At 31.3% G+C, this 22,020-nt stretch overlaps 2 protein-coding genes across 4 annotated transcripts; one reads left to right on the top strand and one right to left on the bottom strand.

Annotated features, from left to right (window-relative positions):
- LOC109329793 (mannose-1-phosphate guanylyltransferase 1-like) lies at nt 3,564-8,299 on the top strand. Of its 3 annotated transcripts, none has more exons than XM_019563616.1 (6): nt 3,564-3,758; nt 5,722-5,775; nt 5,956-6,088; nt 6,740-6,802; nt 6,909-7,148; nt 7,235-8,299. In XM_019563616.1, exons 3-6 carry the CDS (start codon nt 5,978-5,980, stop codon nt 7,904-7,906), a joined length of 1,086 nt encoding a protein of 361 aa, XP_019419161.1. In that variant the 5' UTR covers nt 3,564-3,758; nt 5,722-5,775; nt 5,956-5,977; the 3' UTR covers nt 7,907-8,299. The 3 variants fall into 3 exon arrangements, with proteins under 3 accessions (XP_019419161.1, XP_019419163.1, XP_019419162.1); XM_019563617.1 differs by lacking the exon at nt 3,564-3,758 and adding an exon at nt 5,247-5,576; XM_019563618.1 differs by lacking the exon at nt 5,722-5,775.
- LOC109329792 (histone acetyltransferase type B catalytic subunit-like) lies at nt 9,008-12,381 on the bottom strand. Its single transcript, XM_019563614.1, has 10 exons — nt 12,235-12,381; nt 12,113-12,154; nt 11,059-11,168; nt 10,913-10,981; nt 10,729-10,767; nt 10,569-10,645; nt 10,304-10,406; nt 10,113-10,194; nt 9,842-10,002; nt 9,008-9,753 (listed from the first exon to the last, which is right to left on the bottom strand). Exons 1-10 carry the CDS (start codon nt 12,317-12,319, stop codon nt 9,091-9,093), a joined length of 1,431 nt encoding a protein of 476 aa, XP_019419159.1. The 5' UTR covers nt 12,320-12,381; the 3' UTR covers nt 9,008-9,090.

Raw genomic sequence — 22,020 nt, forward strand, 5'->3', positions numbered from 1 at the left:
AATAATTTTCTTTAACTCCTCATGCATTTCGACATAAGCTGCATATAATTCATCGTATGGAGGAGAGTCATTTGAGCATGATGAAGTATAGGAATGTACCTCAATAGTATTATCTTCATCACTAGATGTGCCCTTCTCATGCACTTTTGTTATAAGGCATACCTTTGAGTTTATCTCCTCATCAGATGAGCTTGAAGTCGAATCTTTCTTGGAATCGTTCCAAACAATGTATGCTTCTTTTGACTTTGACATTCGAGAGTTGCTCTTCTTGTTTGAGTTCTTCGCTTCTTTCTTGATATTCTTGATCCCTCCTTTCTTCTTGAGATACTTCTTGAATTCTTCAAATAGGAGAGTTAAGTCTTCATCGGAATCAGAATCAGAATCTGAACTAGAATCCTCACTTTCTTGATCTTCTTGAAATCTTGTAGCTTTGAGTGTGATTTTGGTCTTGTTTGATTCTTCATTCAAAGTCAAACGCCCTAACTCCATTTCATGTTCTTGGAGTTTCCCAAACAGAGTAGCTAATGGCATGTTGTCTAAGTTCTTTGACACCATTATTGCGGTTACATTTGGTTGCCATTTTCTATCAAGACAACGCAAAACTTTATTAGACAAATCAACATTAATAAAAGTTTTATCAAGGGCGGCTAAATGATTTACAACATGAGTAAAACGTTTTTGCATATTACATATAGATTCATTAGGAAGCATGCGAAATAACTCATACTCATGCGTAAGCGCATTTAGTCTAGCACGTTTAACTTCACTTGTGTCTTCGTGGGTAACTTGTAAAGTATCCCACATTTCTTTTGCATTAAGGCACTGCGAGACTCTAAAGAATTCGTCATAAGATAAGGCCGGAGTAATAATGTTCTTGGCCTTAAGGTCATGTTGGACCTTTCTTATCTCAATATCCGTCCATAAGCCTTTAGGCTTTTCTTTAAACTCGCCATCCACCATATGAAATGGAATGTATGGACCATTGACAACGGAATCCCAAATGTCCGTGTCTATTGCCTCGATATAGACTCTCATGTGAACCTTCCAATAAGTGTAACCTTCGCCACTGAATACGGGAGGGTGGTTGATGGACGTGCCATCACCGCCAAATGGGTTGTTAGAGCCCATATATAGTCCCTCTCGGATCACGCGGATGCGGTTGAGCTAGCACATGTACTAGCTCTGATACCACTTGTTAGGTATCAGTGGCGGAATACACCTAGAAAGGGGGTTGAATAGGTGTGGCGAAGCTTAAGTTCCACTTTTTAGGTTTTCACACACTTGCTGAAAAATGCCCAGTTAATCGATTAACAACTGGTCTTAATCGATTAACGAGTAACAGAAATAGAATGATCAGAACAACAACTTGCACGGTTATTAACAAATACACAAACAGATATACAACAGATACTTTTGTGCAAGATTCACAAGAACATAGCAAGGAACAACTTTGCAAAATATTAGCTCCAAACACGCATTAAAACATATTGAAATATAAAAGAGAAAAGGATATAAAAGATTGCGCAGGGATTTTATCATGGTTCGTTTTTCTGTCCACTGCAAAATTACATCCAGTCCTCCCCTCTGATTTGGAAGATTTTCCTTCTTCACTATGAAACACAATGTACGTTACATACACGCTTCCAAATACAAAACTTGAACGCTCCCTTCTCGGAACCCAAAGAACTTCGGCACCCTTGGTTTGACCTTTCCCAAAATCGCCTCCCAAAAAAACCTTTCTTATGCGATTCGGCCCCAGCCAAGGTATCGCTCTTTATCCCAAGACCTCTAAGTCTTTGTGTGAAGAACATCTTACCTAACCGCAGCTAGGATTTTCCCAATCCTTTTACAACAATGCTTTGAGTTATGAATGAGTACTTAATACTCGGATATTACAATGAATACCAAGGCCGAAAACCTAAGCAAGAACTTCACAAGATTTCCTAGTCTAATATTAATGTTTATGCATGAGGTTTATGAAAATATGCAATCAAAAAGATCTATCTCTTTTTCTTTCAATAAAACACAAGAATATGCAAGAAAGCTTTTCAAAGAAACATGCAATGTGAGTATGAAATCCAAAGCCTTAGCATGATCTAAACTTTCTCCAAATTCAACATTTTCTTAATAGATTCTAACAATGATGATCTATATCTATTCTCTTGTGTTTTTCTCTCTTTTTCTTCATAGTCGTTTACACAATTAAGCCAGTATTTATACAAAACAGAATTTGGCTCTCAAAACGGTTTTTCAGTTATGTTGTTAAAATAGCAGAAAAACACTTACGTTAATCGATTAATGGGTTGCCTTAATCGATTAACCAGTGTAAAAATTCACTTGTTAATGTATGGTAAACTCCCTATATGATACATGCTCATGCAATACATGATTTAATTCCAAAATATAATACCTTTAATGCATAAAATCAATGTATATAAATGCATGAACCTAATTATCATACATTTCTAGATGATGTCTCATTTTAATGGATTGATTACTTTATTAAGTCTTGTGAGACTCACACCTAGGTTTACCTAACCTAGACTCAATATTTATGGCAAGCATCTTAGACTTCTAAAAAGATAATAAAGAATAATAGCATAAGTCTAATAAGACACCACTTAATAAGACACACTTGAGCCCTCGACATGTTGATTGTTGAGACATGTTCAAGCTTTAACTAATTTCTTGTCTTCATCAAAACATAGGCAAACATTGCTAATGCAATCCTTGACGCTTTGCACTTTATGAAGGAAGATAAGGGTGATTTATAAAAGTGAACTTATTATTGATGAGTTGTTATTACATGATATATTTTTATCATTTCAACCTTGTGAATCTCTAAGTTACCAATGAAATACAATATTTAAAAATAGTGAATACTAAAAACTATACTAAAGACAAAATATTCATATTGAAATTATGCCATGTTGAAACCTTCCCACATATTCGGATGAGAACTTCACTACAAGTCGTGAGTATATGTCCAAACTCATTTAAAGGGCAAAATGACTCATTTTGTTTGAATTACCTCATTCAAAGGCGGCGTATAATAAAAACACCCAAATCCCACGTAGGATGGAGAAGACATATACAAAGACTTTATAAGCCTTTAATGTAATCTAAGGAGTGTGCCCCAAAGGGTATAATGAGTTTTGTGGTGGATAACGACTCGCACAAACAAAACCCAAACATGCAAACACGCATACCACCAACTCCTCCATGACCGGCCGGGTCTGGGCAAATAGGCAAGGATTACTCTAGATGTATAAAGTATAATGAATTTAATATATATTTATGTACAGTTAAAGTTTTTTACAAAATTAATATATGATATGTTATTTATTTTTATATTAATCTTAGAGTCAATAATAAATGATGATGATCAACAATATAAAACTTTTATAATTACGTTATATATACTATTTTCTTTATTTAAGAAATGTTTAACTTTCATACATTATCATGAATATATTATATATGGTTGATCTGTATTAGTTTTTTTTTTTTTTTAAATTTAATAATGATTTGAAATAACCCATAGAAAAATAAAGTATGTTTATATTCGTTAAGTTTGTTTGGTTTGTGATTACAAAATCTAAGCTACCATGAGAGAAAGCCATTGTAACAGGTCACGACACTACAGAAACCGTTGGGTTTGTTTGGGTTTAAAGGTTTTTCTGTTCTTCAAATTCTACAACCCTCTAACTCGCCGAGTCGACTCGCTCCAAATTCGGCTTTCTCAATCTTCGTCTCAGGTAAATTCTACTCTCTCCATTCCTCAATTCATGTTTGTATTGAGGTGAATCTGACCTTTGTTCTCATTCTGATTCTTGCCATACCTTTTTTGAATTCGTGTTTACCGAGTTTTATATCTTTTCAATCTCCGGGTTCTGCTACATGCATCAAAACGACGTCATAATGCTCGAACTTGATGTGGTGATGGTGTTATTGATTTTTAATAGTTGCGTTTTGCTGTTTGATTGCTTATGTATTCAGTTATTTTCATTTTCATGGATTTGGTGACTAGGATCAAGATTTTTTTGGGTACATAGCCTCCACCAACTATAGATGAATTTTAGAAAACTGAAAACCTTTCTTGTTCAAAAATCAGTAAAACTTGATTCTTTAACTTATAAAACTGTAATCAACAAGGCATTGGTCTAGTGGTGTAAGACTTATTGGATCCCGAGATAAACCAAAAGGTCAAGGGCTCGATTCCTGGGAGCTACACTTGTTAGGAGGGGCAGCCACAAACCCCAAAATGGATTATTTCCTTACCTATAGAAAACCACATGTAGGAAGTCGTTAATATGTATGGTTATGATGAGAGTTGCTGAATTTTGAACCATAGGCATCTAGTTGAAAAGAGTTCCTTGCATTTGAGCCAAAAATAAAATATGCCATTAAAATCTCTAACCTGCATGAGATAAGAGATAGTTTGTAACTGGTTCTGATAGGAGATAGCATGATAGGGCTGGCCTTGTTTAGCTTGGGCCATATGGATCCAGGAGATTTTTGCATTACAAGTTTTTTTAGATGAGATGAAATTTGTTTGGCAAAGCTGTTTTTGGAGATAAAAATTATATCGGGTTTTTGCAGAAGCTGAAACTTTGAACATTATAATCGTTAAGCTTTCTGATTATTTTGGAATCAATCGTGTATTTTTTTTTTTCATTTTACCCTTACCACCAATCATATGTTATTAATCTAAACATGTAGCTTCTTGCTTGTTTATGTAGTTTACTATATAAAAGTATTTTTTTTTAAAATTGAAAGGAAAAAGGTGATCTTGCAATTGTTTTTGAACAAACATATCCAAATATAAAACTTAATCTATTATAATTGATTTTTGTTAAATTGAATTTACTAATAATCAATTATTGAAATAATTTATTTTCGCAGCTAATTCAAACACAACCTATGTGGTTATTTGTAAAAACTAGCTTCAGCTAGATAATATTCCCTCTTTTGCAATTTATGCTCTTTGAGAAATTTGTCCCTACAAATGATGCAAAGAAGAAACCTATTTCACTTGGTGATGGCAGTAGAGACTCATTACTATGTGCTGTACTTCTATCCAGTACACATGACCTTATCTGGCTGAATCATTTGTTCGATTTATAAATTTTATTACTGATTCCGTTATTTTGTCCTCATTCTACTTCTAAAATTATTGACAGAGTAAAGAATGTAGTTATAATTAGTGAATTACTGTTCCTTATTGATTTATTTCCGTTGTAGTATACCTAATATCCCTATCTTTACCATATCTGGCTCTCCAGTGTGGAATTAATGGAATACACTTCACTTTGTCAGCTTCTAAAGTGATTTTGTTATTCGGAAAGCTATATAGGAAGACATCTCACATTGAAAAAGAAAGAATAAGCCTCGTTCTTTAGGTTATCAGCAGAACACCAGATGTTTACCGTGTACGCCATTATTTCAGTTTAGTTACGATAACATTTATGGATCAATCTTTTCTAGAGAAGCCATATTTGTCGTTCTCATTAAAAACTAGTTACGGTGCACAGCTGGATTTTCTCTTTGTTTTCATATCCTGCTAAAGCCTTCACGTCACTTTTACTTTATGTGCGATCCTTGTGATGGCACATAACTTCATCTTTTTGTTGCTTCTTTTGGTCAAGTGCTAATTCTTGGGATCTTATATCTTAAGCGTCTTTAACTGACTGCTTTTTACTTTTCCCTTTTTTATTTCAGCTACCATCTTTAATTGCAACCTGGTCACACTCCTTGGAACACCTGTCAGCTGAGGTGCAATTTCCTCGCCAGTTGTTTTTTACTTTATTTAAAAATGACACTTAAAGAGTTCCGTGCACGTTATTCATTCTTTCCTGGCATTGGTATTTATAGGCGGTGGAATTTATCTTCTCATATTTGAGATTTTGTTATCTATTCTCCTTTCTTAGTCTGCTCTTCAATTTATACTTGCAGGAAAAGCAAAGGGTGTATCACAATGAAGGCACTGATTCTGGTCGGAGGGTTTGGAACAAGGTTGAGGCCATTGACACTAAGTGTTCCTAAGCCTCTTGTTGATTTTGCCAACAAACCCATGATTCTGCATCAGGTGAGTTTTTCCTAAGTATCTTTTCTTGAAGTCGACATCTTTTATGATATGTTATGAGTACATTAGGGGTAGGATAAGTTTGGCATGTTTATTGACTTAGATAGATAGTGGTCTAATAACCACCATTGAATCTAGCTTAATCTTGCAAAAAAATTGGGTTTTGTAACACTGCTCTCTAGGCATATGATAAGAAAAGCAAGTTCGTTAGTTTTTTTAAATTTAAATCTTGGTGCTAAAACATGACAAAATATTCAATGTCTATTGTTTTTCCATTTTAGTATGTGGAATTATAGATTCTCTCAATTGGAGTAAATTAGATTGCTTTCAATAGTTGTTGCCCCATCATTGGACTGTTTTTTGGTGGATAGAGTGTGGGGTTTCCTGCACTCTTCAGTTGCATCTTCTTCCTCCTTTACTCAGGAAGTCAGAAAATTTGCTCTTGTTTGCTTGAGAAGTCATTTTGAATTTCATTTAGTATTGACTGCCTCCTCTGTGTGTTTTCTGTATGTTGTTGACCTCACCATCCCATTCCAGTCTGTGAGTACGTACTTGTTCGTGTGCATGACTTGAATAAGTATTTATGTGTCCTTTGTATATATGGCTGAATAGACTATTCAAGTTATCTACCTTTCAATTTTAATCATTTTACAGATAGAGGCTCTTAAGGCCATTGGAGTCAATGAAGTGGTTCTAGCTATCAATTACCGACCAGAGGTAAGGATTGTGGCTCTCCTTACCACACCGTATAGTCAATGCTTAGAGATATTTACGTGGACAAAGTCTATTTTATTTTTTACTTTGGTAACACTTCCTCTTGTAGGTGATGTTGAATTTCCTGAAGGAGTTTGAAGCAAAGCTCGGCATCAAAATCACATGTTCTCGAGAAACTGAACCACTGGGAACTGCAGGTCCCTTGGCTCTTGCTAGGGATACACTGATAGATGACTCTGGAGAGCCATTTTTTGTTCTCAACAGTGACGTTATTAGTGAGTACCCACTTAAAGAAATGATTGAATTCCACAAAGCCCATGGTGGAGAGGCTTCCATAATGGTGACAAAGGTAACAGGACTGAATTTATTTATATCGCAAACTTGTGAACTTTATTAACAAGATAGAATATTCAATATCAATTTTTCATGTACTAGGTTGATGAGCCATCAAAATATGGTGTGGTTGTGATGGAGGAGACCACCGGGCAAGTTGAGAAATTTGTGGAGAAACCCAAGTTGTTTGTTGATAACAAAATCAATGCTGGAATCTACCTATTAAACCCCTCAGTTTTGGATCGAATTGAACTAAGGCCCACTTCTATTGAGAAAGAGGTGTTTCCAAGTATCGCAGCAGAGAAAAAGCTGTATGCTATGGTGCTGCCAGGATTCTGGATGGACATTGGACAACCAAGGGACTATATTTCTGGCCTGAGACTCTATTTGGACTCACTGAGGAAAAAGAATTCCTCTAAGTTGGAAAGTGGTCCTCACATTCTGGGGAATGTCATTGTGGATGAGACTGCCAAAATTGGCGAGGAATGTCTTATTGGACCTGATGTTGCAATCGGTCCTGGCTGCATTGTTGAGTCTGGTGTCCGACTCTCACGCTGCACTATAATGCGAGGAGTTCGCATTAAGAAACATGCTTGCATATCCAGCAGTATCATTGGGTGGCATTCCACCGTTGGGCAATGGGCTCGTGTGGAGAATATGACTATCCTCGGAGAAGATGTCCATGTATGTGATGAAATTTACAGCAATGGTGGTGTGGTTTTGCCTCACAAGGAGATCAAGTCAAGCATTCTGAATCCAGAGATAGTCATGTGACATCGGCGTCTTCTTAAATTCTTAGCCTGGGGTTAGGTTGTTGTAACTTGCAAGTTCTTGAGTCTGAATTATGTTTGCTCGTTGCACTTGTGTCATTCTTTTCTTTTTCACTCCAAGCCTCTTCACTTACCTTCATATAGTTCAAGTCAGTTTCGTTTAGAACGAGTGATACCATAATTTACAATGTTGAAAGGTCAGTGTCTTTGTAAAGGGATTAAATATGTTATTCTGTTTCAATGTTGTGCATGTATAGATAGTTAAATTATTAAGTTTCTCTCTAGTTAAGATGTCTTCTGCTGAGAACTACATAACTGGTGAGCCATTGTTACAAACAGAGACATTTGGATATGTAAATTTCTGTATTATGGGGCCCAGAAAGTGTGCCTTTATGTACTTTTCAACTCTTTCAATTTTCTTGCATAAAATGAATAGATTGTTTCCAATCCCCTCACTCTACAAAGAAATCACTGGACGTGATAATTAGCGAGTAATATAAACCTTAAAGATAGTGCATTGATACCCAAAATCTCAAGAAATTACAGGTAAGGTTTCAATGATTGTGCCTCCAAAGATGAAAAGAAAACGTGGAAATAACACCCTTAAGTTTCAAGTCTCCGTTTTCAGTAAGGAGAAAAAATTGTCATGAATTTTTCACATACTTTTCTGGGTCATTATATCTGATTGTATCTCTTTTATATCTGATTTTATCTCTTTTCACATCAAAAATGAAAAAAGATGGTACACGAAATGGATATCATTTTGGAGGCCTTGAAGCTAGTGTCTGGTGCACAACATTATTTTGAAGGGTAGTGTACATAAATCATTTTGAGCAAAGTAAAGGACCTGTATGATCGTCTTTGAATGAGTTAACTGGCTGAAGAAAGAACATGAGTCTATACAAAGTTGAGGCATTGAAGTGAGAAAAAAAGTTACGGGATTAAAGTGGAGAAAGTCGGGAGAGAATCAAAAAGATAAATTAAGGGACCAAAATAACAGTTTTGGCGCCTGTAAAAACCCGATAGGCAATATTCAATATGAAAGTCTGTCTCCTCAGAATACATAAACGTCTAAAGATAAGAATAAAACTAAGGTTGTGCATAATGCAAAAATGTCGATTCACCAGACAACATGATCGTCGGAGGATAACAATGCCACTCATGATGGCAATTTGTGAAGAGGGACATTCAATTTACAGAAGCATCTGAGCTCTTGAGATGCAGTGTTACCTTCTCTGCAATCAATTGTATTTCTTTCACCCTTTCCTGAACTAACTTCTCCAGTTGCTCTTCTTGATTTGTCTGATTGTCATCCAACTGCACCGTACTAGATTCATTAGCTTCTGATCTGAACATGACAAATGACGTCTCCGGATCAAAATCACTTGGAACATCAATAAGCTGTTTCCCAGAGGTACCAGAATCTTTCCCGATGATATCATACTTCACACGGTTGGAAATGATGCTCACAAAGTCGTCCATGTGCTTGTCAGAAGGATTAAGGCCGAGATAGATCAAAACCTCCCAACATTGGAAAAACTGCTTCTTGTTAATTTTCAAACTTTTCCTAACATCCTCAACAGCACTGGAAGGTGGCGTGAGTCGAGGGTTATTTGTTTTCTTTGACAATTTCCCTTGCTTTAGAAGTGAAACAGCAACCTTAACTGAATGCTGGATTGGGTCGAAACGAAGCAGCCGAAGTGTGTCAACACATGTGCGGATATGTTGGAAGTGATCTAAGGGCTCTTCTATAGTAAAGTCAAAAACGTTTTCAGAAATGGCAACTTCATTTAGCACCTCTAGAATGTAACGACCATAACCTTTGTGCTGGTAAGGAGGCAATACAAGTATCTGCAATGCCATAAACAGGTCTAAAAAAAGCTACCAAAATGAAACAATTTGAAGAACTATCAGCTATTAATTGTCTACCAGCTATTACCTGACTAAGTCGCAAACGAGAACTATCAGGGTAGTGGTAAAATCGATATACAGCAGTAAAACCAATCAACCTATATTGAACCTCTCCCTGCAGATCAGTTTCCTTTTGAATTATAAGATACAACTCCCAACACGGATCAGTAACATCAATAGGACTACTACCTATATCACAAATAGTATAGGTAATCAGTTAAATACTAAAGCTGAAATCTAGCTTCATGCAAAATAGGAGTATACATTATCCGATGAAATACCAAATAAGAGAAAATTACCATCAACAAGGAGAAAAACAAGGGGTATTAATCGACTATAAAGATGCCCAGCAGCTATGTCTCCTACCACCATACGAACAGCCTGGTCCGGGAGGTATGCATCAAAATGATAAAATATGCATATGAAGACTAATTAACTTTACTTTTAACGGCTAAAATAAAGCGGATTCAACCTAAATGTAAATTATAACCTCAATGTCAGAAGTAGCTGAATTTGCAAGCCCATTATTAGAATCACCACTGTAACCACTGAAAACTTTGTGCTTCAAAACCTCCCCACTTGAGATGGTTGTTCTGCGAACCAATTAAAGTTGGAATCCAGTCTTAAAAAAAATTAAGATCAACTTTTGATTAATATATTAAAAATGTAAAGACGAGGGTGTGGAGAAATGTTTTAATTCTTTTAGAGTACAAAACTACAAAGAATAATCAAATTAAATATATGATATACAATACCTAACAAAATCCTTATCTGAGGAAAAAGTTTGAAGGAATTCATCTTTGCTCTCAACAAGAGTCTCAGCAAAAATTCTCTGTAGAAAATAACAAACTAAGCCCTAGTCCAATGGGTAAAAGATAGAAGTAATGCTGTCTCACAATGCAAGTTGATGCTAACCTGAAGAGCAGATTTTAGATCTGTGACCCCTTTGCCTCTCTTAAAACAATGAAACAGCATATTTACAGAAAGTGTCAAAGCCATTATCCAAGAAGCAAAGCTAAATAAAATTCTAAACCAACTGGTAAGGTAAAAGGACTTGATCATAATAGTTCCCATTAGTGTGAAAGAATTCAGAACTTACATCAGATGAACTCTGGAACGTTATTTCACCATATGCATGAAAAGATACACTGCTAACCCAGATGGTAATCTGTAAATGAAATGTTAAACAAAACATTGTGCATGTGAAACATTTTAATACAAATATTTCAAAACAATGGATCTCACCTTCAATCCCTCATAACCATAAATTTTTCCATCATCGTCAAAAAATATACTCAAATCCACAGGATCAAGCACAAAACTCTCCGGAGCATGGAATTCCTCTTTGCTTGAAACTGCACAACAATACAAGACATTATGTAAATATGCAGGTCTGTTATAGGCAGACTAACAATTATCTGAACTAGGCGAAGAAAACAAAGATAGAGAGCAAATAATAGCATGACACATAACAAACTTGAACAACCAAAGAATTGTAAATTTTCAAATCCTTATAAAACAAAGCTTGGACGAGTCAAACCCAGATAGCCCAATCGACAAGCTACATCCACAAAAGCACTACATTCTACAAAACCCAGAAATGAGGTGTGTTTGGTTATGATTTAAAAATGATTTTCCAACAACAGCTTTGGCATAAAGATATTTGTGAGAAGCTGAAAAACCTAAAGGGCAGAATTTCATATTCTATTTTCATATAAACATTTAGTAAAGCCCAACCAAAAAAAGATTAACTCTCAGAAGTGAATTTCTTTTATTATTTTTAAGAAATTGCAAATTTTCAAACTTAGAAAACAAAACTTGGAAGAGTCAAGACCATATAACCCAATCTACAACATCAACAAAAGTTCTACCTTTGACAAGACCCAGAAAGAGGGCTCGACTGTTTTAGGCTTGCCAAAAATATATATTTTACAAAACCATTTTTTGCAGAAAACATTTTTGTGAAAATCTGAACAGTTAAGCTTCTCCTAAAAGCAGAATTTCAGCTTATTTTCAAATAAATGTTTTTAGTAAAGTCTAGCCAAACAAACATATACATGCCAATATGTTTTTTGAATACTTTACTAAAAAAGATAGGGTTACACAAACAAACCCATAAACTAATTCCCCAAGCTCAGAACAAAACATAAACGAACTTCACATGCATGATATAAAATAGAAATAAAATAAATCAAAAACATGTCCAAAGGCGCCACCTTTTTCATATAACTGAATCGGTGAAGAGAATAAAAGCATAACAAGAGTACCCAAAAGCGTAGGATTAAAAAATTGAACATACCTAGAAATATTTTGATGCAATCTTTGGGTTCAACACCAGAATCTACAAATGAAACATAAATCACGTGTTTTGGAAATGAATAAAGCTGAAATTCAGAGAAGGGTATGAAAAGGAAAATGTACCAACGGCGGAGAAGGCTACACGACGCCGTTTCTTGGTTTCTTTGCTGAGATCTGAGTCGGAATGGTGATTCTGCTTCTGACCCATTTTCTTGAGAGTGAGAAGTGAGTGAAGGGGTTAGGGTTTTGAAGAGCGGGAAATGAATAAAGGAGGGGAAATTAATTTGGGTATTTTATTGGGGACAAGGACTTTTTCGGTATTTACCTTCTTCTTTTTTAAATCCAAGATATTTACTATTTCAATTTTCAAGGGTAAAAAATCTAAGACATGGGTGTAATTTCACACGTAGTATAAAAGATTTTTAGATGTTGTGTGTGTATATAAAAATATTTTTAGATTAACAAAAAACTTTTCATTGAAAGTATTTTATCTTTTCACAACTACTATTATTGACATTGTTTGTAACACATTGCTTTTTAAGGTTATGGAGATGAAAAAGTAATAATTAATTTTGTTTCCGATGAAAGTAGTAATTAAATGATGCAAACATTTGGTAATCTACTATTTTTAATAAAAATTGTTGGGACTATTGTTATTACTATTATAGACATCTTATATTATTGACACTTAGATTATAAAGGGGTGTATCAATCTTTATATTTATTTTGTTTTTAAATTTATGTATGTACATAAATAACTCTTTTCTATTCACTTCAATTTTGTTTTGTGATTCTGTATTGAATGTACATTATTTTCTTAATGCTTGCTGCAGGGAATTAAGACTTGATGTAGGAATTTTTTTGTTTATTTATGTATAGTATTTTTAATACTTATTCCACGATAATTAATGTTTGCTGATAAACTTATGTTTCTTTCAAACTAGCAGTATACTCGTGCACTTGTACGGGTCGCATATTTATTTATGCATATGCACAAATAATGTACATTTATTTTATAAAGTCAATAAATTATGTATTAAACTATTATATTTTTGTGCTTTCATAATAATTACTTTAAAAGTCATATATAGAATCTTAAACAATTAGGTATTAGAGGAAAAAAATTATATTGATAATGCATAAAAATTAAATCGTAAATTAAACTACATAAAAGAATATTTGATAATTAAACTCTATTTATATTTTATTTTTAGTATTACATTATTTTTATCTATATTTTTCTCATTTGAAAATAGGTATAACACAATGAATATTTGATAATTTTTATAACGTTACATAATTATAAGGAAAGTAGACAAAATGTTAATGTGACAAAAAGTAAAATAAGTGACTTGAGGGCAAAATGTTAGAAAAGTCTTACCCGTGAGTTCATGAAAATTAAATTGTGTTAAATTTTCAATTTCAAATGTGTATAAAATCTTCCCTTTGTAAATTGTTTGAGTGTGTCTATTTTTAGACAATATATAGTTTGTCCAAATGATTATCTTTTATGCATAGTTTAACATCAATGTGCTAATAATTAAGTAAGCTACGACCTATTTAATTGTGATAATTGTGTTTTGTATTATTTGTGTTTTCTAACTTTAGAAGTTTATATATCTGTTTAACTGTGTTATTACTAATTCTCTGGATTGGGATCAAATAATTGTATAAGTTGTATCCATTTTAGTCACGACAACTCAGTTCTAGACTACATATATTTTCTAACTTCATAAATTCATCGTAAATAATTTTGCAATGCTTCTTTTTGTTATAAGTAAAGATAAATTTATTTATTCCCTGTGGTTTGATAAGGATTAGTCTTTTGTTATTGTACATAAGTTTTGATTAAACCTGAAACCTAATTGTTATTATTGCAATGTTAATCATTGTTTTTATTTTGAATTCTTTTTATTATTTTAGATTGAGCATTCATATACTTGCAATATTAACATTAGTTTTTTTAGGGTATATGTACGATATTAACATTTATACATGCATTTGTATAAGCATTGATTTGTTGAAAGTATTTAATTCTAAAATAACTCAATAAATAAAATTTAAATTGTGTTGGATAATATGTCACCTTTATGGCCTCTATATAAAATTATAAATATAATGACTTCTTTTACATCATATTTTTGTTAGGATTACATTTATAAGTATCATATAAAGTTATAAGGATTTTTTAGCATATTTCTCGAATGATTATGTTTTATTTTAGATTAATGTTCATTGTGTATAAATATTTGAAATATATTTTTAGCATTCAAATATCAAATTTTATTTGATTTGATTATGTTTTAGCTAATAATTATTGTATGAAAATAACTCATAAATTAAAGATTCATTTATATTATTTGGAAGATACATTTTTCTATACAACTGTGATATTTTATTATACACATTTTTCTATTAAAACTGTCATTTTTATAATATACATATTTGAATAAATATTTTTATTGTTTGAATTAAGTTTATTCATATGCATTATTAAATTCATATGTTGCAGAGAATTCAATGCATTAACAATGCATTATTATTTACCTTAAAATATTTGATATTTTGAATAATAGTTATTGTGATATTTGCATGAAATGGTTTTTAGAGACTCTATTACACAACATTAAAATTTACCAATATAGTTTATAAATAATTCAAACAAACATAAATCAAATATAGGTTACGTTTGAAAAGAGGATTGAGAATGACTTTTAAAAGTAATTAATTTTGTAATTAGACCAGTTCATTCAATACATCTATAGCCAATTCATATATATAATAGATAGTGGATTGTTGTAATTTTATTCTATAAAAAATGACCACGAACATAAGGTGAAAACGAATGTAGCAGAATAGTTAGGGGTTTATTTCTCTTAAGTCCAAATAAATAATGTAAAACAAACATTAATGACTGAGTAATTAATGTTAATTGTTGAATTAGCCAAACAGTCAAAGTATAAATTTCTAATTTATTGGAAAATTGATTATTCGAAATAAATTGGAGCTAATTAATTCCTCAAGTAAATTCCAAAATATCAATGGTAGAAAACAAAAAATTGAAATATACAATACCTCAATAATTGTAATATATAAATTTTGATTGAAGGTCATGTTAAACCATAACTTTGCAATTTAAAGAAGAAGAAAACTCAAATCATACCAAAAAATTCATAATTTCATGGAAGCATTACAAACACCGTTAATCAAAATTCATTCAAAATTCAAAAATGTGGATTATAAATAATTCAAACAAACATAAATCAAATATATATTACAAATTTACAATGCTAAAAATATATGTATATTTTATGATTGATTTTAATAGATTACACCTAGAAGAAACAATTCATTATTGCAATTAAATCAAATCAAGGATATTGTTTATTCTTAAGCCATAAATACAGGTAGATAATATGATTAAAACGAATAAATTCGTTACAATTCATTGCAAATTCACATACCCCACTACTATTAGACCATCCATCTTCAAACTCTCAGACCCATTTTTAGGGTTTTTTCTTCCTCGTTCCTTATGAGGAATAAGAAATAATAGGTAAAATAGTAAAAAGGGAAAATAATTTATGCACAATTATAGTTGAATAATAAATAGATGAGGTAACATAAGGGAAACTGCTAATCAAATTTCATCATTAATCTTAATCTTAATTAAGATTATTATTGTTTCTTCTCATTCCCTATGTTAAAGGTCAAGGACTACATGTAACTCCTCACCTTATATTTTTTATTATTATATTCATTGCATTTCAAATTATCTTATTCCTTTTTTATTAAATAAAAAACATATTATTTTATAACATGAGAATAGGAAATAACTTTTGAAATTCAAATTTTATTTGATGAACATAGCTCTTCTTTGGACAATTATCACAAATATAGGATATCTAGTTTAGTCTTTTCATCAGACATTTCAATTTATATATAGAAGATATAGTAGACATTAAATATTCTAATAAAAAATCAAATTCATTTGTTGTGCAAAAAAGAATAAAATTGAAGATTTTAACAAGAGGTGCACATAGAGACATAAAACTAACTTGCAAAAAGTCAAACTACAAATGAATAGGTAAAATGATAAGAGCGAGATAAGATAAACAAATAAATAGATTAATAACAATAAACAAACAAATACAATAGTGTAACTCGTAAGTAAATGTATATATTATATTATATATATATATATATATGGAGATCGAGTATATACCATAGTTTTTTAGGGTTTAGTCGTTATTAACTATGAAACTCTTGAAAATCAGACACTAACAAATATGATTGTTGGAAGAACAAATCTACAAAATAATGAAATCGATTAAAACACATCTACAAAATAAATAAATCAATAGAATAATAAACAACAAAAATCAATTAAAACATCTACAAAATAAGAACATATCTACAAAATAAGAAATAACTACACGTGTTTTTGTGATTATGATGACAAAGTAAATTTGATGAATGGAACATTAAATTATAGATATGGGAGAGAAAAATGGTGAAATATGAAACCAAAGGGGGAGAGAAGAAGATGAGGATATGAAAAGATAATGCACAAAGAGAAGTATTTCATATGTGAAAAGGTATGAGTTTATTTCTCTTAAGACCAAATAAATAATATAAAATGTGCATTAATGATGGAGTAGTTAATGTTAATTGTTGAATTTTCTAAACGACCAAATTATCAATTTCTAATTGCTTGACAAAATGATTATTTGAAATAAATTGGATTTAATTGATTCCTTGAGTGAATTTCAAAGTATCAATGATAGAAAACAAAATATTGGAATTTGAACAGATAATCGTAAATTTCACAAAATCAATTCCTAAATGATTGTAATATATGAAATTTGATTGAATGTCATGTTAAACCATAATTTTGCAATTCAAAGTAAAAAAACTCAAATCATACGAATAAATTCATAATTTCATGGAAGCATTAAAACACAGTTAATCAATTAAGGCGTGAATAAAGCAAACTTTATACGTTTCAATTTTCCATGAAAGGGAGAGATGATGATGCTAGGTATCAGTGGCCTAGGAAAACCTAGAAGGGGGGTTGAATAGGTGTAGCGGTTATCGATCACCGCTTCTTGCACCAAAACCCAATTTCTAGAAACAACTCAGTTAATCAATTAACATCTAGTCTTAATCGATTAACACATGCACAGAACAGAATGATCAGATAGGCAGATTGCACAGTTGTCTAAAATCAATTGAATAGAGATAAAACATATATTTTTAAGCACTATTAATAAGCATATGGCAGTGAACAAATATGCAAAATGTTAGCTATAAATTCAAATTGAAACAAGAAGAAAATTAGAGAAGATTCCGGGAGAGAAAAGCGTGCCAAGGTGGATTTTTATCCTGGTTCGTTTGCGGTCCACTGCAAACTACATCCAGGCCTCCCCTTCTGATCTTGAGAGATTTTCTTCTTCACAATATTGAGTAAACGCATGATTTCACACACCAATTCAATTACAAGAACATAGGACGCTTTTTTCTTGAAATCTAGGACCCCTAAACCCTTGGTTTGACTCTACCTTTCGTCTGAGAAAACCTTTCTCGCGAAACAGCCCCAGCCAAGATTTCTTGTCCTCAAATCAAGACCTTCCAGTCTTCGTGAAGAATCCCAATCTCTATGGTGGTACGACACCAAGAAATCAATCCAAAAATACACAAAAAACAGATTAAAACAACAAGGTATTATAAGCACAATAATGCTTGAAATATTACAAGTAAAAGACCTTAAGACTAACCCACTCACTAGTCACTCAAGCGATCAAGAACATGTGAGTTAATAAAAAAAGAAATCAAGGTATCTCTCTATCAATCTTTACAAATAATGCATGAACATGTGAGCAAGATAAGAATGAGCATAAGAAATTGTAAAACAGTATGCAAAACCAGAAATCAATTCCGCATGATAACTCCCTTCTCACACATGCAACTCTCTTGCAAAAACAGAATGAAATATGCTCTCTAAAATCAGCCATATACAATGGAATGCAATGCTACAGTTTTCTGGAAGTTGCCTCCATTTATAGTAAGCAGTTTTGATAGTTGGATTCGTTGCAAACAGTTAAAGGGTTAAAACAGAAATCAGTTATAACAAATAACAGACTTGTTAATCGATTAAGACTACCCGTCAATCGATTAACCAGTGCAACAGAATGAAACAGAAAACAGTTGTAACAGAAACACTGATTTAATAGAAAAGCAGTTAAGTTAATCGATTAAGTCACCACATTAATCGATTAACTAGCCCATTAACATACATGGTTCAAAAGGTAAACTTCTCATATGTTATGCACAACTTCTATACATGTTCTAGCAATTATATTATGCCTAATATGCACATATAACATGTATGATTAATGCATGAACATAAAATTAATTAGATGATATGTCTCATGTATATGATATGACAATTAAGATGGCTTGAGAGACTTGCATATAGGTTCACCTAACCTATACTCACTTACTACGGCACACATCCCATACTACTTAGAATAATGACTCTATTTTATATCCTAGTCTAGATATGACCAAATGAGCATTAGACATGTTGATTGTTGAGTCATCTTCAAACTTAAATAGAACTTTGTCTTCATCAAAATATAGGCAAAACATTGCTAGTGTTATCATTGACACTTTGCACTTTCAGAGGAGAGGGAGGGGTGAAGAAGTATGAAAACTGAAGGGGATAATAATAAAAGGAAATAAAAAATTGTTACAAATTATTCATTCAATCTTTGATTTAAAGTAAACCTTATACATTTTTATAAATTAATAGAAATTTATTTTCTTATCATGAACACAAATAATAGTCGTTAATAAATAATTCTAAATTTTAAAATTAACACATGTAAAGTTAACGAATTTTAAAGTCATTCTTCATAGTTTTAAATATCAATGAACATTAATTTTTATATTAAAAATAATAATAATAATTAACTCTTATTCTTGTTATAGTGAAATGTAGAATTGATAAATTAAGCTTAAAAATTTTAACGTGTTTTTGATGGGCAAATTATTGATGCTAATTAAATGGAATATATAATGAATATATAACGTAAATCAATCATGCATGGTGATTAAACGAAATATATAAGAAATGTAATAATGTAAAATGTAATAAAGTTTATAATAATACTCATTTTTAGAAATTTCTTTTATATTAAAAGTCAATATATTAAGTTTTAAAAATATTTCACATGTAACGTATTTGATGAGTTGTGAAGTAATAAAAAGAAAATAGAGATGTAATAAAGCCTACGATAATGCTCATTTTTAGAAGATTTTTTTAAATTAAAAGTCAATATATTAAACTTAAAAAATATTTTACATGTAACGTGTTTGATGGACTGTGAAGTAATAAAAAGAAAATAAGGATAGTGAATTAAATAAAATTAAGGTATTTGTTCTATAAAGTTATTTTTGCATTTAGAACCACAATTTAACAAAAGTAATGGAGCATATTATTTAATAAAAATTGATTATTATTCAATTGAAACAAAAGATAATAAGTGTTTTTTCATCTTATGTGTGAGGTTGCACACTAAGATGTAATAAGTTTTTTGGAGAGAAAATTTTCATTGAGGTTATGACACATGTCATAGGTGATGTGACAATGCGTTTTTTTGTTATACTAGCAAGTTACTCGTGCATTTGCATGGGACGATAGTTTTTGCCACATGATTAATAACACATATTACATGTGCATTTATGATTAAGAATATGTATGTTGCTCGTGCCTTCACATGGTTAAAACCATATATGTTATCAGTGCATTCATATTGTTAAAAATTATTAATTATATATAAAATCATACGGTCAAACCATACGGTTTAATTGTTTAAATTGGATAAACTTAATTTGGGTCATCTGGTTTAACATTTTGCTCGACTTTCTCAACATTGTTTTTTACACATACATAACATGATATAGTTAGTAGTATCCTATTAATAAAAAAAATCATCAATAAATTTATAATTTCATTATTATTTGATTTTAAAATAAGATTAGTATAAAAATAAATATTATTTAACTCTAAAATAACTACAAACAATATGTTATGATTCATATTATTATTATTATTTTAATATTGCTATAGTAACATTATATTTTAATATTGTATAGGTAATCATATTCCTTTTATTTTTAAATAAATCACATGTCATGAGGGCTTGAGAGATTGACACATGTCATGAGGGAGTTCTTGAGAGATTGACACATGTCATGAGGGACATTTAGTTTTGATGAGAGGTTGACACATGTCATGAAGGCTTGAGAGATTGACCCATGTCATGAGGGAGTTTTTTTTATTATATAGGTAATAGATATAGTAAATAGATTTTATAATCTTTTGTTTCACTCTCTTTTTATGTCAATAGAATCATTACTTCACTCCATTCATTTCAAAATTTGTCGTTTTCTTATTGTCCACCTATATTCAATCTCTCCATTTCCCCATTTTTTTTCTTCCTCAGACTTCTTTCTTCATCCTTCCTTCTTCTCCCTTAAAATTTTTCTTCATCCACATCATAGTTATTTCTTACTAACAAGGTAATATACTATTTTTAATAAGAATTGTTTCGGCTGACGTCATTTACATTATAGACATCTTACATTACTAACATTTGGATTATAAAGGGGTATATTAATCTTTACATTTACTTTATTTTTAAATATATGTACCTAAATAAATCTTTCCTATTCACTTCAACTTTGCTTTGTCAATTTTGTACCAAATGTATATTATTTTTTTAATATACGCTATAGAGAATCTTTTGTTTCTTTATGTATAATATTTTTTTAATACTTGCTGCACGAGAATTAATGTTTGTAGGGAAACTTTTGTTTCTTTCAAATTTTATAATATTTTGTTTCTCTCTCATTATGTTAATAGAATCACTACTTCACTCCATTCATTTCAAATTTTGCCATTTTCTTATGGACCACCATATTCAATCTCCCCCTTTCTCAATTTCTCCATTCTTTTCTTCCTCAAATTTCTTTCTTCATCCTTCCTTCTTCTTCCTCAAAAAAATTTCTTCATCCAAATCATTAATATTTCTTACTAACAAAGTAACATTTTTACTGGACAAGGTAATATTATTTTACTCATTTCTCATCTACTATCTTCTATTATCTTAATAATAATTGATTCGGCTGACATTATTACCATTATAGATATCTTACATTACTGACACTTGGACTATAAAGGGACATATCAGTCTTTACATTTATTTTGATTTTAAATATATGTACATAAAAAAACTTTTTCCTATTCACTACAATTTTGCCTTGTCAATTCTGTACCGAATGTATGTTATTTTTTTAATGCTTGTTGCATGAAATCTTTTGTTTCTTTATGTATAATACAGATTTTTTTTAATACTTACTGCACGAGAATTAATGCTTGCAGTGAAACTTTTATTTCTTTCAAATTTTATAATCTTTTGTTTCTCTCTCTTTATGTCAATAAAATCACTACTTCACTCCCTCCATTTCAAAATTTGTCATTTTCTTATGGTCCACCCATATTCAATGTCTCCCTTTCTCCGTTTATCCACTATCTTCACCATTTTTTCTTCCTCAAAATTCTTTCTTCATCCTTCCTTATTCTCCCTCAAAAAAAATTCTTCATCCAAATCATCGGTATTTCTTACTAAAAATGTCACATTTTTACTGGATAAGGTAACATTGTTTTACTCATTTCTCATATACCATCTTAATAAGAATTACTTGGGCTGACGTTATTACCATTATGGACATCTTATATTACTAACACTTGGATTATAAAGAGGCATATCAGTCTTTACATTTACTTTGTTTTTAAATGTATGTACATAAATAAGTCTTTCCTATTCACTTCACTTGCTTTGT

Source organism: Lupinus angustifolius, chromosome LG16 (genome assembly GCF_001865875.1).
Source record: "Lupinus angustifolius cultivar Tanjil chromosome LG16, LupAngTanjil_v1.0, whole genome shotgun sequence".
NCBI classification, from domain to species: Eukaryota; Viridiplantae; Streptophyta; class Magnoliopsida; order Fabales; family Fabaceae; genus Lupinus; species Lupinus angustifolius.

Bases quoted from the DNA above. Each gene is read 5' to 3' on its own strand.
- LOC109329793 (XM_019563616.1), top strand. From the start codon at position 5,978: ATGAAGGCACTGATTCTGGTCGGAGGGTTTGGAACAAGGTTGAGGCCA. The intron at 6,803-6,908 runs GTAAGGATTGTG...TTCCTCTTGTAG, and splicing joins CTATCAATTACCGACCAGAG to GTGATGTTGAATTTCCTGAA. The intron at 7,149-7,234 runs GTAACAGGACTG...TTCATGTACTAG, and splicing joins CTTCCATAATGGTGACAAAG to GTTGATGAGCCATCAAAATA.
- LOC109329792 (XM_019563614.1), bottom strand. From the start codon at position 12,319: ATGGGTCAGAAGCAGAATCACCATTCCGACTCAGATCTCAGCAAAGAA. The intron at 10,407-10,568 runs GTATTGTATATC...ATTGGTTCGCAG, and splicing joins TCAGATAAGGATTTTGTTAG to AACAACCATCTCAAGTGGGG. The intron at 9,754-9,841 runs GTAATAGCTGGT...ATGGCATTGCAG, and splicing joins CTCGTTTGCGACTTAGTCAG to ATACTTGTATTGCCTCCTTA.